The 18,254-nt window shown below is 43.1% G+C and overlaps 1 protein-coding gene across 4 annotated transcripts in view; it reads left to right on the top strand.

Annotated features, from left to right (window-relative positions):
- Positions 1–18,254, top strand: part of cux1a (cut-like homeobox 1a) — a 57,285-nt gene that overhangs the window by 25,854 nt on the left and 13,177 nt on the right. For 2 of the 4 annotated variants that reach the window (XM_085796371.1, XM_085796369.1), the window contains exons 4-14: positions 445–523; positions 3,199–3,336; positions 5,132–5,255; positions 8,462–8,538; positions 9,101–9,167; positions 13,881–13,929; positions 15,800–15,904; positions 16,451–16,633; positions 16,733–16,791; positions 17,124–17,166; positions 17,345–17,441. In XM_085796371.1, coding sequence (XP_085652497.1) covers positions 445–523; positions 3,199–3,336; positions 5,132–5,255; positions 8,462–8,538; positions 9,101–9,167; positions 13,881–13,929; positions 15,800–15,904; positions 16,451–16,633; positions 16,733–16,791; positions 17,124–17,166; positions 17,345–17,441 — 1,021 coding nt within the window. Of the gene's footprint in view, positions 1–444; positions 524–3,198; positions 3,337–5,131; positions 5,256–8,461; positions 8,539–9,100; positions 9,168–13,880; positions 13,930–15,799; positions 15,905–16,444; positions 16,634–16,732; positions 16,792–17,123; positions 17,167–17,344; positions 17,442–18,254 lie in introns of all 4 variants that reach the window. The other 2 variants (XM_085796370.1, XM_085796368.1) reach the window with 1 other exon arrangement.

Genomic DNA, 18,254 nt, shown 5'->3' with positions numbered 1-18,254 from the left:
TTTAATGATGTCAGCGTGCTGGAGGGGAAACGAACACACATATTTGCGCGCACACACACACACACACACACACACACAAGCGCGCGCTCTCTCTCTCTCTCTCTCTCTCTCCGACTGACGGACTTAGGATAGACAGACATGGGCACGCGGCAAACGAAACGCATCCGTCATCAGCTGAACAGCTGAACTGACTTCACGGGAAGGAAACACCAACGCAGCCACTGTCAGGACAACCGCGGTCTCATGCAACATACTGATGCATAGTGAGGATAGACAGATATGTAGACTACTCTTACTGTGAAATTAATGGGGCCCGCCTGCCTCCGGAGTCTATGGATGTGACACTGTAATCTGAGGTTGGGGGGGGGGGGGGGCAAGGGGGAGGTGACTGACCATTAACCATTACTGTTTTTTTTCTCTCTCTCTCTCTCTTTCTCTCTCTAGATCGATGCCTTGAGTAAGAGAAGTAAAGAAGCAGAGGCCGCCTTCTTGAACGTGTACAAGAAAATAATCGATGTCCCAGGTAAGACTTGCGTTTGATGTGTGCGTGTGTGTCTGTCTGTGTGTGTCTAGACGCATCTCGAGTGCAAATACACCATCAAGAGACCCCCCCCCTTTTTTTTATCCATGCAGACAGCACCAACAGGGAAGGAGGGAAAAAAAAAGAAAAAAAGTATGACACCGTCCCTCTGGTGCTCCTTCGCCGCGCATCCAGGCGTGCGCGACGCCTTAATATGTCCCCACGAGATCCTCCCCACTAGTGTCGCCTTTAGAGGGTCTTAACAGAAGGTGCATCCTGATATGGATGACAAGCGCACCCACGATTGGCTGCCTGCAAAGTAGCACTCATGAGCAGTCACGTTCAGCACACTCACACACACAGGGCCGAGGAGGGACACGCAGCACAGGGTGTTGCAGAACACACACACACACACACACACATGCAGGCACAGTGCTACCGGTTGGAGACGTGGAGCTGTATGGGAGCCCTGCAGGGGGTTTGTATGTAGGAAAGGAGAGAGGAGTTGAGTTCATCTATAGCGTAAGGAGGTCATAATATTCCCACATGGATAGACCTACAGTAATATCTTTGGATTGTACTGCTCCCAATAAGTCAGCGCCAGCTCTGACGGGGCTATTCTTAACTTGCAGCGAGACAATGATGTAATGCCTGATGCACACACAGACACACACACACACACACACACACGCACACAGACACAGACCAGCCTGACTAATGCAGCAGTCTTGAAAGAGGAAACAGTGTGTTTTGTTCTGTCTTCTATCAGCTGAAGGCCTGGTTAGTCAGCCCAGTGTGCTCTGCTTTAGATTAAAGGTGTCTGGCGAGAGTGTTCAGCACCAGTGGCCCACAAGTCAAACTGCTTTTAACAAGCTGTACGGTCGGTTTGGAGAGAGAGGGGCCTACGTGAAGGACGAAAGGTTTGATAAGACGGAGAGAAAGTTGATTTTCAAGGGCGCGCGGGCAGATAGGAGTCCAGATTCAAAGCTTTGCAGTTATTGTTCCTAAGTTTTTTTTAAATTTGTATTTGTACTTTATCCGAGTGTGTTTGTGACAAGGTGTTTGTGTGTGTTTCGTCCTGTACGGCGCGTGTCACCTTGACAGCACGAAATCAGCGTGAAATTCCCCCAATCGTTCTCTGCTGATCTCTCATTAGCATAGTTAAGATATCTAACTGCGTCAGACATGAGACACACACACACACACATACATGCACACACACATGCAAACACACAGCCCTTACCCCCAGCTGTAAGCTGTCAGTTCCTCTTATCTGTACAACACACATACACATGCACACACACATAAACACACACAGAAACTGCTCTTTTAGCTGGCATGCTGATGAGCATCGCCTGCGTCTCTTGGCTGCCTGTCACCAGTCTGCCACCCATGAGCACCAATCAGATGTGATTGGCCTGACTGACAGGGCTCTCTTCATCACACTGACAGTTAACCCTGCTGTGTGTTCACAGAGATGTTGGTAAAATGCCTCCAGAAAGTTGTCTTTCTTCCTTCTGTCTCTGCTTCTTTAATCTCTTATTTACCTTTTGCATCGCCTGTTTTACAGCTTCACTTTGTCCATCTGTCTGCTCTCATGTTCCTCTCTTTTCTCGCGTTCAAAGGGAATCATAGAAAACACTTTAACTGATCATAGCCCAGTAATCTCTGTTGTTAATGTGCCTCATCATCGGTGTGTTACCGTCTTTGTCTTTTGGTATCACTTATCCAGTTCTCTTGCTGTGTCAGCAGTTGACGCATTAGTTTTTTTTTGGGGGGGGGGTATTTTTCCCACATACGAAACCAAAGATAATCGCATAACTCAACAATAGTCTCTGTTGATAAAAAACAAAAAAAAGTCTGATAGTGTATCATTCAGTTGCCTTTATGGATACAGCTTTGTTGATAGAGAATGTGAAAACAAACCGTGACCTTTCGGTGTTGTGTGTTTTTAAACAAACTAATGTTCAGTTCTTCTCTAATCTCTAATCAGTCAAGTTTAGAGTTTGACCAATACTGGATTTTTTCTAAGTTTTTCTTTCGAATAATTCAAATCCACTGAGAACACACCGGCCAATATTCAAAGTGGAAAAGAAAATAAAGAAATGTTCAGGTCGTCTATTTTCAAGTTATAAAAAAAAAAAATTCTGCTTGATACATGACTACAGGCTAAAGGACTGCACATAATACCACAAAATATCCATCGATGAAAAATATTGAAGTTTGATTAAGAAAAATACATTTAATGAAATGTTTGTTGCAGAATTCATTGCACAATCTTTTTGGTGTATATCTGTAAAGACATACACACACACACTGACCCTTTTATTATTAATCTGTGATAATCTTGTGTGAGGTGATGATGATGACAGATCAGATGCATTAGTCATGTTACACATAGCTCACCTCATCGTAATAAATCTTGTAGTTGTGATATTTTTTGACCAATAATTCTGCTCAGGGAGCTCAAAGGTCAGGGTCGGCTCCCAAACAGTTCACCTGGAGCTGCTGGAGATTCATTGCTTTGCTCAAGGACACTTCACCGGGGCAAACGCTTTGCTCTCCCAGGGCCTTGGATGTAGTTATTCCTAGCTCACTACGCCACCTTGCAGCCTTTTTTTTTGTTTTGTGTGATCTGCTCTGCGCTGTGGTAACGTGGTGTGTGTCGTCTCTGCCAGATCCTGTACCTGTGTTGGAGCTGGCTCAGCAGCTGCAGCTGAAGCTCCAGAGGATGCACGACATTGAGACAGAGAACACCAAACTTCGAGAGACACTGGAGGACTACAACAAAGAGTTTGCGGAGGTCAAAAACCAAGGTTAGACAAAGACGCACACACACAGACGCACTCATTTTGGGAGCTCGCTGACATTGAGAAGGGCGCGGATCTAGGCCGCCACACATTTAATCGTAGATAATCTCATATCAAAGTGTTAGTATTCCAATGGCATCTCACTTAACCGTTACGACCAGTTAAACCCATGTCACCAAAACTAAAGCGGAGGTGGTGACAAAGAGAGAGAATTCATACAGATGGAGATGGAGTGAAAAGGCTGAATGGATGCACGCAAGTGTTGAGTGAAGAATTCAGCTAAGTCTGAACTTGAACTTGATAACTAGTTGATAACTGCCTGTCATTTGCTCTGGCTAGGGAACAAGAAGATGATGGTTGTAGCTACAAATAAAGCAGTGATGTCCAAATGTTCTCTAAAAATTTGTAACTGCAGCTTGGTTTTTTAAACAGTTTGTGTGAGAAGTAGCAAAATGCTTTTTGTGTGAAACTGAGACAAGTGTGTGGCAGAGTTAAACAGCTGCACTTGCAGTGCAACCCCAACATTTAGTCTGCATGTCGATAATATGTAGACAACCTCTACGTGCAATATGAGGTCAAGGAAACATATTGAAAGCCCTTTGGAGGGGAAAAGGCCGCATTTGAACATATTTTAATGCCTCATAAATTTTTTAAAAACACAAAAAATGTACAAGGTTTTACATTTTCAAATAGGTTTTCAGGGAGAAAAAAAAGCACGAGGCACAGTTTCATGAATAAAAAACGACGGGCTACCTCAGGGTAAAGAAAGATGGAAAAACTGACAAAGGCAGAGAGATGAGTGAGAAGCAGTAATAAAAGTGGTGTAATTTCAGTCGAAAAGGAGGAGTGAGTGAGCGAGTGGGGAATGTTTTGGAATCCCCCTTTCCTCAGCGAGAGTTAATTGGAACAGCTCGATAGCGGCAGGGTTCCATTCTGCCATTGATTTTCCTGTTCCCTCATCCTTTATCCCTCCTTCCCGCCTCAATAGATGGGGGATATTTAAACCCCAAAACACACTGTGGAACTCCCACTTCTGTTAAACACACACACAGACCCGCCCGCACACTTGCACACACACACACACGCACACACATACAAAGAGTGCAGGGGCCATTGATCCCCGCAACCTAAATGTTTAAAGTTCAGTTAAGCAGTTAAGGGGTAAGAGGGCTCTGAGGGGACTCTCCTCTATTGATTATGTGTCAGAGCAGTGAGACTGGAGTTTAAATCACACACGCACACACATACACACACACACAAAGTGCTAAGAGCCCTCAGTCAAAGGCAGTGAGCAGCAATGCTCTTTATCATTGTCTCACTCACTTATATCTTTCTCTGAGAAATACACACACACACACACAGACACGGACACACACTCTCAGGCCTATTTATTACCCCAGTTATGTGTTAGATTTATTTCAGGCCGCCCCATACAGAGCTCAGCCCGTCAGCAAGTTATGGGGTTTCAGCACTAATGCAGTCCTAATGAATACAGCATATCTACAGTTGGTGAACGGTGAATATTCTATAGCAGGCCTGGATGTAAAGATTAGGCAGGAGCCACAGGGGCCAAGGTCTGCGTCTGTGCTGACAGAGGAAGAATGCAGGATATGAAACGCTGTTCCTTAAGTAAAGGTCAACTCACCCGTCAAAAGCATTATCGTCATCGCCGCCATCTATCACATCCCACAAACCCCATATAGGCTTTTCTCTATGTATTTTTGCAAATTGCCTCTATTTTAATGCCTCATGTCTCGTCTCTCAACGCTCTCTCTGTGTCTCCGCGGCGACCCTCCTCCAGAGGTGACCATTAAGGCCTTGAAGGAGAAGATCCGTGAGTACGAGCAGTCTCTGAAGAATCAAGCTGAGAACCTGGCCCAAGAGAAGCAGCTCCAGCTACACAACGACTATGCAGAGAAGGAGAGGTATAACTTGTTGCCCCCCGTGTGTGTGTTTGTGTGCGTGCACTGCTGCAGCTGTGTTTCAAGTAATAACCTCTGCATTATTTTGACACTTTAAACCTTTGGGTCATTTTGCCTTCAGGCAGAACTGCTATGATTCTAATCTCTGGATGATAGGTTTAAGATTTCTGACTTTATTTAGCACAGCTATTCACGACTTAATCATTTCTTATTTGCTAACAGTCCTTAGATTGTTCCCCATAGATATCAGTTTAATCAACAAACTCTTGTGTTTTTCTCAGACGTTGCCTTCCATTTCCAGATAAATGCAGGAATGAAAAATAACCTACATAAAAGACAATGCCAGCATTTTTTGTCATGTGGGCGCTTGCCATTCTTGCCTTGATGGGAATCAACACCTCATTCCTATTTTCTTTCTTTACCACGATATATTTTGGCCTTTTTTGTTCAGCATAATTGCCGCCACAGAAATTCACTGCAACTATAAATATGCAGCAACTGAAAGAAACCCACGACACAACTATAAAGATAAAAATTATGCATAGGTGTCACTTTTTTTCTTTCAAATTCACTTTGATTTAATAGGTTACTTCCTTTTCAAACCCATTTCATAGGCATTTTGTGTGAAGTGTGTGATTTCCAGATACACAGGAAGCCTGTGGCAGCACTGAGTCAACTCAAAATTGCAACAAGATATTTTAGGAACATGAATAAACTATTCTAACTACTCAGACGATGTATTAACTCCTACAAGGATTTTAATGGGGAAAAGGTTCAATGCCCCAAGGGTTGCAATACTGATACTGTCCATCCCCTGCAAGCAGGCCGTTCAACATAAAGACACAGTAATTGCCTGTGATGCAGCCATCATACAGTTCCACGTCACAACAGACTTTGGCGCCTCTCCTCCCACATTGCTCACTTAATCCAGACTAATGTGAAGGTGGCCACTTCAAATCATCATGTGAAGCCACATTCAGTTTAGTTTTTTCAAGGTGGAAAATTGAACTGCCAATCCTAAACGTAGTTATCATGGATAACTATGTGCTCCTATTTTGAATTTAAGGGATAAATGGAGTCAAAATGATGAGCACTCATATGATTAGCTGGTGCAGCCTCGGGGCTCGGAGAGGCAGCGTTTTCACTGTGGGTGAGCAGGAGTTAAAGGCTTTGATTGACATGTAATAACTTAGATGTAACTTAGAGAGGAAGTGAAAGACGAGCAAAACCTTTCAGTCAATAGACTCAAATTCAGTGCAGCAAAAACACAGTGTGGAGAATTTCTCCAGCCATGTTAATGTGTACCGGTAGTTTTAGTGTTACCGTATAAAAACTGGTATTTCAACTTTAAACAAGTACAGGATTCAGATGTAATTCTAAACGATTGAAACAAATTATCCATCATTAAAATAGAAAAGATAGAAGCTCCATGTCTTTTCAAAAGAAAAGCTTTAAAAAAGTAAAGGAAATATTCTTCTACTTTTCATCACTTGTAAGCGATCATTCAGAAATACACTACTCACAAAAAGCTAGGGATTTTCGGCTTTTGGATGAAATTTCAGAATGAACCTGAAATGCACTATAACCTTTACAGGTGAACTTAATTTGACCTTCTCTAAACCTTTAAATGCACATGTCCAACTGTTCAATGTCTCAGTATTATAACGTAACAAGGTGATTAACCACAAAAATCACAACAAGTGTCTGATCCATGAATCCACCACTAAATGTTCTGGTTCAGTGACAGTTTGTAATGAAATAGTCGCCTTCATTAGGTTGTTCACATTTTAACATCATGAGACCAAGACGACACCTAACAACAGAGTGTCACCAGAGACACAGAGAGACTGGAAGAGTCACAGACAGACAGAGACATGGATGTTGTTTGGCCACATGACAACTTATTGAGACATGGACATTTTTTGTTGTGGTTATACCCACCACACACAAACCTAACCCTAGCTTTTGTTTCAGTAAATTGTTTGAGATGAAGAAATGATCATTCCATACTTCTACTTAAATGACCTACTTTCATAATATAACATAATCATAGCATGAACTTTTTGCATTTTCCATAAATTTCACCCAGAAGTCAAATATCCCTAACTTTTTGTGAATAGTGTGGTTTGGACATTGCATACAGTGTCGTTGTGGCAACTTTGCTTGTGTGAATAAGATCACCGTTTCACATCTTTGCCCTGGTTTAAAAAAAAAAGAAAAGTTATTTGCGTGGTTAACATGCCTCTAGTTTGAACACACATCTAAATACAAAACATCGCAGACGAAACAAACCGCAAATAGTCATTAAAGCTTGAGAATAGCTCCCTCAGTGAAGTTTCTGACCCATTTTAAATTGATTTGTAAGATTTGTGTATCTTAAATGCACATTACGGACCTCACTTTTCCCCTGGTGTCAGTCACGGTGTTTGCTGCGTGAAGCTGCCTTAAAGCTCATTGCCCCTTTCAGACGTACAGTAGAAGATCAATTGTCCGACTGTATTTCCTGTACGTCAGTGTTTTATAGGCCCCTTCCTGTTTGCAGAGAGCCGACTTCCTGTGTCTGAGAGGGGCAGTAAATGGATGGCACCTTTGATGCATTTTGCCCTGCAAGGAGCGAGGGAAGGGGAGAGAGAGAGAGAGAGCGAGATGAAAGGATGAAGTAGTGGGCAGAAAAATAGAGATGACAGGAGAGAGAGAGATTGGTGGAGAAGTGGGGCATCAAAGAGTGCCATAAAGACCGTCTTTGTGCTAGATTATTGATGTTTTTACACGCAGTGGTAATTTCTCAGCAGAGCCCAACTTTTTATATGCTAAGAATGAATCTATTTTATCCTTGCGGTTTCTGTCACCTCCTCCCCCTCTCTACCCAACACTCTCTCTCTCTCTTTCTCTCTCTCCTTTCCCCCTCTCCCTGTCTCTCCCCCCTCCTTCCCTCCTTCCCTCCTTCCCTCTCTCTCTCTCTCTCTCCCCCTGGCTGCAGTGTGTGTGCCCCAGTGGCCAGACATTCCTGCCTAATAGGGCTGCTTAATGAGGAGTGGGTTGTGTTGGGAGGATTTTAGTGGGGAAAACACTTCAGAAATGGTGGGAAAATAGAGAATAGTTGCAGTTGCTACAAAGTGTGAACCCAGGATTTACTGACTCAGTATCTCTCTTAACTGTGACTTTCTGCTCCCTGTTCTCTTTTTCTCGCCTTCCGTCTGCCTCTGTAGGAAACTCCAGGAGAGCCAGGACTCCATGTCTTCAAGGTTGGAGGAGGCTGAACACAAGGCCCAGTCCCTACAGACAGGTACCAGCCTACTCGGCCTTTTAACAGACCTCGGTGCTGTTTTAAGCCAGCTCAAATAAAATGGCAGCTTTTATCACCGAAAATTAAGTGGTGCTGGATTTAAAGCCTCTTAAAACGTGTTTCAGATTTCAAATATTCCTCATTAAATGTTCATTCATTGCTTAAGTTGAGGGGGAAAATAAAACATCCCTAATGATTATTTATTAAAATGAAACACTCCAAACCCTCGTCTGCTTCATCTGGACTAGATGGGTGTGGTTTCATCAGATTGACATTGGCCAAGATAAATAAATAACTCCAAAAGTATCACTTTAATCCTGTGAGAAAAGCACAGGCAAAAGCAAATAGAAATTTATCATGTCAAATAATCAAAATTATTGTAACTTTGTCAGAAAATGGTGTGTTATTACAAGTGTGGCTCATTGTAAGCTTTTGAGTGTTTTCTTGACCTTTTTTAAAAATAGTGTTCATACTTAAATATAACAGTATGACTAGTATTTCATGCTAATTCTGACTTGGAGTGAGAAAACTTATGAGTAACTTCTGCTCTTGTCTTTTCCAGCACTTGAAACAACTCAGGCCGAGCTCTTTGATTTGAAGACAAAATATGACGAGGAGTCCACAGCAAAGTATGTGTGTTGTTGATCTATGTGTGCGTTTGTGGGTGACTTTTCCCCTCTGGCTCCTCCATAGTCTGTTTCTGACATAATCATCCTGTTTAGTGAATATCCTTGCCTGGAAACTCCCCCTTCTCTCCCTAACAGCTGGATTGTATCCCACAACGCTCAACAGCCTCCAAATCCCAGCATTACCCACGCACTGTAAATACTGACAGGGATTGTAATGCATTCTGCAGCCACGGCAGAGCACCAAAATAGAGATTTTTTTTTTCAGAGTGTGTGTGTCTGTGTTGTAGCTCTCGGTGATTCATCAGGGTCACGATAGAGAGGGGAGGTGACTGAGGGTCACTTTGAAATCTCAGTCTTAAAGCTACAAAGGCTTCTAACAGGACCTGTAAGATAAGGTGGCTTCAATTACTTGAGCTGTGGGCATCTATCATTATTGATCTTATAGTAGTGGCGAGGATGAGAACAGAAGCTTTTCCATGTCAGCACTCCACACTGTGAAGTGGCACTTTATGACATTCACACTCCTCATTCCCTCCGGGTGGATCCACTGGAACCACAACTACTCGAGCATCCTATTCAGAAAGTTTTCAAATTCTGAAAAAGAAAAAAAAAAAAAAACGAAGCGTTTCTTATCTTGTGATTTATTGGTAATTGGTGTGCTTCAAAAGCTGATAGCTCCTTCCTTGAAATGTGAACTCTCCAAGATGGTCAAGGGCATCCTGCACACACCACACCCACGCAAAGTACAGCAGAGTATCAACTTAGCTTTTAAGGTTTTCCCCTACGCCATTTACCATGTCCCAAACTCACTGTCTCTCCATTAACAGAGTTGTTAAATTGATTGACTGTTAAAAACAGATCAATTCCTCTTCTCCAATCCTCACAACACTTTTTTCTCCCCCACTTTTTCTACCGCCCCCACTCCCACACTTTATCGTTTATCTCCTGCGCCTTGCGTTTGTGAGTGTAAGAGGAAAGGCCACAGGAAGATATTACATGCAGTGTAATGGATGTAATCAATAGGTTTCATGGTCTATCAGAGCCCCCCCCACACACACACACACACCTCTCACCCCCATCCTGTTTATTTTCTCTCCCTGTGACTATATTGCACTGCTCCTCTTCTTTTACTCGTTTCTTTACACTTCCTCCTTCCTTTTCCCGTCCTTGTCGCTTCCTTTTATGTCAGAAGAAAACGCATTTTGAAAAGACACATATAGTAGGCTCCATTTGCTTACAGAGGCTAATAAACACATGCCCCCCCCCAACACACATCCACACACACACACTCTCTCTCTCTCTCTCTCTCTCTCACACACACACACACACACTCATTCGCTCACTCGTGAGCCTGAGGCAGTCAGGGTCCTTGACTATGTGGCGTGCTGTGATCTGAAATTTTAATGCAACGCTTTAAAGCACACACAAACCCTCTCTAACCCTGCACCCTCCCAGTCCTTGGAGTCCTTCCCCCGTTTACTGCTTGGCTGAGCAAATCGCCAGTGTTTGGCTGAACACAACTTTTAACCCTTTGACTGCATATATTTTGGCTCTGCAAAAACACAAATGACATCCATATCATGCACTTTTTTTTCTTCTTCTTCACACAAACACAGCCATATGCACACACACACACACAAACACACACACACTCACTTGCTCTAAACTTTCCACTAAGGAGGACATTGCGTGACAAATCCCCCATCCTCTTGCTGCATTTGGGTAATCTGCCTTTTAAAATACACACTCACACACAGGCACACACACACAGACGCGGTTGGACGTACACACACACTACACACACACACTACACACACACACACTCTGAGAATTTGGTCGATGTTGCAGTGCCCGAAGTGTGTGAGCTTCAGCGGGAGGCGGGCCTGCAGATGTAGCGAAGCCCCCTCTCTGTGCCGGCGCTGCGAGGGTCTGGCTGGCCACGTTTTACCCGTTTAGTCCCTGTTAAAGATTAATGATATATTGATCCCCCGCCCCACAGGATGCTGTGTGTGTGAGTGTGTTAGTGTGTGTTAGTGTGTGTGTGTGCCCACACTTCTGTATGTTTGTGCGCAGCTTATCTGTGTAGAAAGGCTTGGTACCATTTTGAGAAAACCATTTAATTGCTGATAATTAGGCAACAGTCAATAGGCTTTTCTTTCCTGTGTCCATCTCAAGCACACACAAACACAAAATGGCGCACAACATATATATATACACACACGCACGCACACACACACACACACGCACACACACACACACACACACACACACACACACACACACACACAGACACACTCTCACAGCTAGCTTCTTTTTAAGCCTCCTTGAAATCCCCAAGGTAACACGCTGTGAAAACGCAATGTGGAGAAAGCCAAGGAAAGAAAAGGAATGGAATGATGAAAGCTAGAGGGCAAAAAGTGAGCCAGGGGCTGGAGGCTACGGCGAGGAAGAGGGGATAAGAGTGTGATAGAGGAGGGAAATGAAAATCTAAATCAGGGGAATATCCTGCTGGCACCGAGGACAGAGGCCGAGGAAGAGAGGGCAAAAGATGAGAGAGGGGAGGAAAAAAAAGATGAAAGGAGAGAAAGTGGAGGGCAATGGGAAGGGAGAACGGGGTTGAGGGGAGAGGATGGAGGCAGGCAGAGGGGTTGGAAGAGAAAAGCGGTTGAGTGAGGAGCAGGAGAGAGAAGATGATAAGAGATGAAAAGGCCTGTCTGAGATGGAGGAAGTACAGTAGCAGCTTAGAGGCTCTGGGCTTGTTTCAGAAGTCCTACAGTACTCACTGATGTCACCGGGTGCACCCATTGGCTTTCATGGTACAAAAGAGTGTGTGTGAGTGTGTGTTGTCTATGTGCATGGATGTGTCTTTCCAGTGCAGCTGCGCATTTTACTCCATAGCTCCTCCCTGTGGCTGCTGCATGGAGCTTTGTTGTCAAGTGTTTTTTCCTTTTTTTTCTTTTTTTTTTTTGGTGGCATAAGATCAGGCTTCATTATTCCGAAGAACCGTCCCTGTGCTGTTCAGGGTTTGATGAATTAATTCCACTGGGCGCATTGGCTAACCATGGACAGTTCCTGCCCTGCCCAGCGACTGACTGACTGTATCAGGATATGCAGAAAATCCCTTCCCTGTGATCTGCTTTGGCCCTCAGCCTCTAGCTCAGCCTCTAGCTTTGCCTTTATAATTCCCAAATACAGCCAAATCCAAAGGTTATTTAAGAAGACTTTGTGCATCTGTACTTTGATTAAATGATCACATTTGGAGCAGGAGCGGTGGTGTATTTGGGTTGCATTACTACCCATAAACGCTCTCCATTACAAGCTTTTCTGGCTTGTTGGCTCACTGACCTTACATTTGTGTGTGTGTGCGCGGGAGCACAATTGAGCGTGCACGTGGGTCCGGCACAATATAGCTTAAGACAGGATAAAAGCTGGTGAGGTAGTGTACTATTATGTTGCTTAAATGCATACTAGATCCTTTTAACTGTTAGGGAAAGAATAAAAGCGGAGAGTGAAAAGCTCTCCCACCCACATCTGATTCTTTTTGCTGCATTGCCTGTGGCACAACGTTGACCTAATATCAACTGTGTCTGTTTTGTTAAACACATTCAAATCAGTAGTACTCAAGCCTATGGGACATAACACTGTTTCTCATACTGTGACACACAAACACAAAAGCTTGCGTGGGTTACTGGGTTCACTATCAAAAGATTGCAGTGAAATCAAAAGGTCTTAATGCACGCAGCAGTGCACATATGTGCTCACATCTTGGCTCTCAAAGCCGCCCAATGTATTATCAGTGAGTAATGTATTAAATAAACATGCGTGCATACGCAGCACTGCGCTGAAGAACACCAGCCATGAGGTTTTGTGTGTATTTTCACGTGTTAGCTTATTGTAACTTCCGCATATGGAAAAATGAATGCAGAACACACACACACACACACAATGATGACTAATGAGCCCAGACAGTAATCGTATTCAGACAATCCACCAGTTCATAGTGTAGAACCCCAAAATTTAACATTTTTATTCATCGTGTGCGGTTCTCTGTTGTTTTGTGTGGTCCCAGTGTTTCTACCACATCTCTGTCATTGTTTGCATAAAAGCAATAGGTGTTCACATCACTCATGAAACTGAGTCATTAAACTATTTTTCCAAAGTCCAATGAGAGGTGGTATTATGGGGATGTATTCCTGCTGTCTGACCTCTAGCAAGTGAGAAGTGAACCATGGCCACCATCCAGACCATTAGTCAGACACAATCACACAGCTTCATAGCAGATTAGTCTGCTGTATTAGGACTTAGAGCTCTATTAATGTAATCCCTCTGTTTTAGTGTGGCCTGGGTTTAGGGGCTTACATGTGCACACCCACACACATAGGCGCGCACACAGACACACACACTTAAATACATGTATGCACGCACACATACAAGCTGTTTGGGTTATGGAGTTCACAATCAATGGATTAAGGTGAAATTTAGACAGTAGCTTAATGGACACGGCACTGGCATTCTCTAAATGTGTGCTCTCTGAACCATCGCACACACGTGTTGTGTGCAGAGTGTACTTTTCTTCCTGGGAATTGTCTATCCATTTATCCATTCTTTGTTTTTATTTGTGGGCTGTAATTTCAGCGAGTCCCTTTTAAGCACTGCCACATGCTCCGTTGTGTTGTGTGTTTCTCTGGAGTAACAGTGAGTGTCTTTTCTCAGGGCCGATGAGATTGAGATGGTGATGACAGACCTGGAAAGAGCCAATCAGGTAAAGCTGCTCAAACACCCTTACTGCACATTTTAACACAGCATCGCCCCAAATCATCCGTCACACCAGGCTCCATGAGTTTGATTATATAAATGTGGTCAAAGCAGCTGAGCACTTTGAAAACGTACAAATTGTTGCATAGGTGGAACAAAAAAATACAGATGAAAGTAGTTTTCATGTAAAGTATCTAGTCTAGTGTTTTTCTTTTTTCTTTCAGAGTCAGCACTGATTCTGTCCTACTTTTATGAATATTTTCCCCTGAGCTCAACTGTTGTCCAAATTATTAAAAACACATCATGAGCCACGCTGTTGCACTGGGTGACATGTTCCTTCATCACGCTGAACATGCCCAGCTGTTTCAGTCCTGCTGCCGTAGATATCCACCAGAGCACCCAATGAAAATAGTTCCCAGCAAATACACTATTTATACCTGTTTGAGTAACATTTGTTAAAAGGCACCATGCTCGGATATTTTTGAAATTATTTAGGTTTTTAAAAATGTATATTCTTGTTCCTTTTTATTTATTATTTTTTAAGATTAAAGACTTACATCTTCAATAGGAACAGCAGGCTTAGGGGCTGAGTTAGGCTGAGAACATTATTTTTTTTTTTTATAGGATTTTTTTTTTTTTTTACAACAAGAAAAACATAGAACATTCAAATCTTTATCCTATGAAATACAAATATTCTTATCTGCCCACAATCTGTGAAATGTGTCTCCCAAACAACAACTTGCTTATCACTGTGTGAGCTGCTGTTTGTTTTATATGTTTATTACACACCTACTAAACCCAAGCAGCTGAAAGAAGCCCCCCCAGTGTGCCCTCTGCCCTTGTGTTGTAAATATTCCTGTGGTATCTGTTAATGTCATTGTTGTTAACTTTCATTATTAGCCCAAGAGTATGATTTGTGGCTAAAGGGGTAGCATAGGCATGTAATGTTAATATTAGCCTAAAGGTTAGCACTCCAACCATAATGCCACACACAAACACACACACACACACACACACACTATTCACACTTCTGATTTGAGGTTTACAGAGGATGACAGCATGGCCTCCAGCTCAGTCACAGACTTTTTATATGCTTTTATAAGGAGAAAATGGAAAACAGGATTTCTCTTTTTGCGACTAGCAGTCCAACTCCCACCCAGTCAATAACGGCTCTCAATATGGTTGCAATTAGGAACACTGTGGAATCGGCTCCCTGTAACTCCTAATGATGGCAAGTTGGCCAATGCTGCAGATGATTCCCAACTGGAGCATGGCAGCTTGGCCATAAATACAAGGCAGCGGGTATCATCTCAATTCTCAGGACTAATTTAATATTTGCAATTAAGGAAAAATCCACCCTTGGCCGTCATCCTACACTTCTACTCTGCATTCTCTCAGCCCTCCTTCCACTCTGTATACAGTGTTTGTTTATGCTGGGAGGGGATGAGCTTCCTTTTTCATACCGAGAAGCAGCTGGCTGGCAGAAGAAGATGGTGTATTGGAAAATAATTCTTCGAACTGATTGTGTTTTTGTTGCATTTTTTTTTTTTTTTTGCCACTTGCCCATCGCCTGTACAGTGAAGTGAATTCAGCTTTGAGATAATAATTACTGTGTCATCTCCAAACACCAGCCAAAGATTCTTAAGTCGCTATAAGAAAGTATTAGAATTAGAGGAACGAAGGCACTTAAACTTGAACTTTCTTAGTCTGACTGCTCTGTTCACGCTCCATCTCCTTGTATTAAATAGGTTTTTCACTTGTCCTCTGAAGCTTTTGGAAAATCTAGACAGGATAAAATGTATGTGTGAACCAAAATAAAACTGTAAGAATCTCAACAAGTTCATTTTTGCTTTAATGTTTCTTCTTTTTCTTTGCAGCGAGCAGAAGCAGCTCAGAGAGAGGCGGAGTCACTCAGAGAGCAGCTGTCATTGAGTAACCAATCCCAGCAGCTCGGCAGCCCGGCCAAGGCCGACCCTGACACGGTAACACATTTCACTGCTTCACTAATTCACTGGATGGCTGACAAAGAGGTATTGATAGTCTAAAGATCAGCTTAGCTTTTTTGTTGCCGGAGGTGGAAGGCCGATGAAAACTTCAATTTATGGATCTGGGCGTAGAGAGGTCAGACAGTGGAGTCTGATATAATGAATAGATTTGTTGACTAAATTGTTGATTTCCAAGAAAAGGTTGCCAAGGTGTCAATAAGTGATGGTGTATTGATTAAATGATTTATTGGACTAAACAACAGGTCGCAGATGTTTGACTTAGTTAAAGACTAACTGCTGCACCGAGGTATCAGGTTCTCTGAGTCCTCATTGTTGGGTGGTGACTGGATTACAACTGCTTATTGATCTAAAGGAGGAGGCCTTTTGACATGAAAATGAGCAGCTTCTGTCTGCCTTAAGAATACTAATTGAAGGGGACTTTTCGTCACATCTAATTACGGTTTTATGAATACTTTTATAGCTGTAAGGTCTCAGTTTGCTCATTAGATTAAACTGCCGTCCTCATTTGGCCTCTAGGAGCAGGCGGCAGAGGTGGCATCCCACTCAAGTCTGGAGGCGGAGCTCAGGGCCAAAGAAAGGGAGACCGCCCAGCTGGTGGATGACGTCCAGAGACTGCAGGCCAGCCTGACCAAACTCCGAGAGACCACCAGCTCCCAGATCGCACAGCTGGAGCAGCAGCTCAGCAGCAAGACTGCCATTCTCAAGGTACCGAAAGAGCACAGCAGACAAAGATCTAATGAGTCGCTGCATTGTTTTATTCATCTTCATCACATTTTCAACCCCTTGTGACATGGAAATCCACAGGAACTAGAGGAGAAACTGCAGAAGCAAGCTGACTATGAGGAGGTGAAGAAGGAGCTGAGGTGAGGAGGACACAGAGTCATTTGTGTGTGTGTGTGTGGGTGTGTGGGTGTGTGGGTGGGTGTGTTTCTGTGTCCAGCACAGAGCTATTTATTGCATGCGTTTGATGTCTTTAACCATATTAAAAAGATGCGTGTCTTCATTTAAGATGTGTAACTCAATAGAGTGCCCTTATGAAGGTGAAGCTTGCATGTCTGGGGCTTCACAGAGTACGTTGTCTCTCTCACTCACTGCCCCACTATCCTTTCTTTGTCCTTAGAGAGACAGAAATAGACAAGCCAGTGTATGGGTCTCTGTCAGGACTCATATATAAAATATGTTTTCCTCTCCTCAGTATCCTCAAGTCTATGGAGTTTGGAACATCTGACTCTGTGCAGGTAAAAGTGACAAAGTGATGAAATGTGTACAAGCACAAACATGATTTAACTGCTAGTACTCGAGCTATGGAATAAAATTTTAAATGAGATTTGTGAAAGCAAATATTTGAAGGCGGAGGCTGGAGTAATTTTGAAATAGCATCACCTTGATTTCCGTTCCGCCTGTCCTCTCGATCAGGACTCCTCCAAACCTCTAGAGGTGCTCTTGCTGGAGAGGAACCGTAGTCTTCAATCTGAGAGCGCTGCTCTGCGCATCGCCAACACTGAGCTGAGCGGTAAGTCTGTCCAAACGTAAGTTAATAATAATAATAAGGGGGGCGGGGTTCTCTGCTGTGAGCAAAAAAAAAAAAGAAAGCTCACGGATGCGGTGCGGGGATGGCTGTGAGGAGTAGAAACAGTATCAGGGTAGTGCATACATACCATTATGTATGCATATAGATTCTTTTTCTCTGAGAATACTTCACCATTTCTGAATGTTTTTGGGATGATTTCAATGTAACACTGGGTCCTCGTTATGCAAAAGAAACGCAAAACTTTACCGTGGTACACAAATGTTGCTGCTGCTGCTTTCTGGTGCATCTCTGGTGTCTGTGAACGCCCCAGCAGGAGGTCAACCTGAACAGTAACAAAGTTACACTACAGAAAAATGAGGACACCATACAATGCCCCCTACATCAGGACTCTTGCCCTCTGCAACAGTGTTTATGGTTTTGAAATGTCATGGCTTTGGGCTTGAATAGTTGAATAGCTTTGAATTGATTAACATTCACAGTAAGGGGAGCTTACTGTCTTACTTAATCATGTTAAGTCTCAATGGTTATGCATTAGAATAATATTTCTCCCAGCACTTATCATCAAGATGGATTCTAGGAGTTACATGGTTTGAGAAAATATAGTTAATGTCTATATTTGTTTTGGGTGAATGTAAAAATTTAATCAGTCTGACTATTCAGGGAAGAAGTGAAATAAGGCCTTTACTCTGAGTCACCAGAGCTGCTCAGTCTCTGTTGTTGGTGCATGCATCTGTTTTCTGTTCAGCCATAAAAATTGTTTTTCAAAGTTTTATTGCTCTGATTTCTCTCCTGGAT

Source organism: Trachurus japonicus, chromosome 13 (assembly GCF_045865225.1).
Source record: "Trachurus japonicus isolate A0001 chromosome 13, Traja_1.0".
NCBI lineage: Eukaryota > Metazoa > Chordata > Actinopteri > Carangiformes > Carangidae > Trachurus > Trachurus japonicus.
This window is presented reverse-complemented; position numbering and strand designations above follow the sequence as displayed.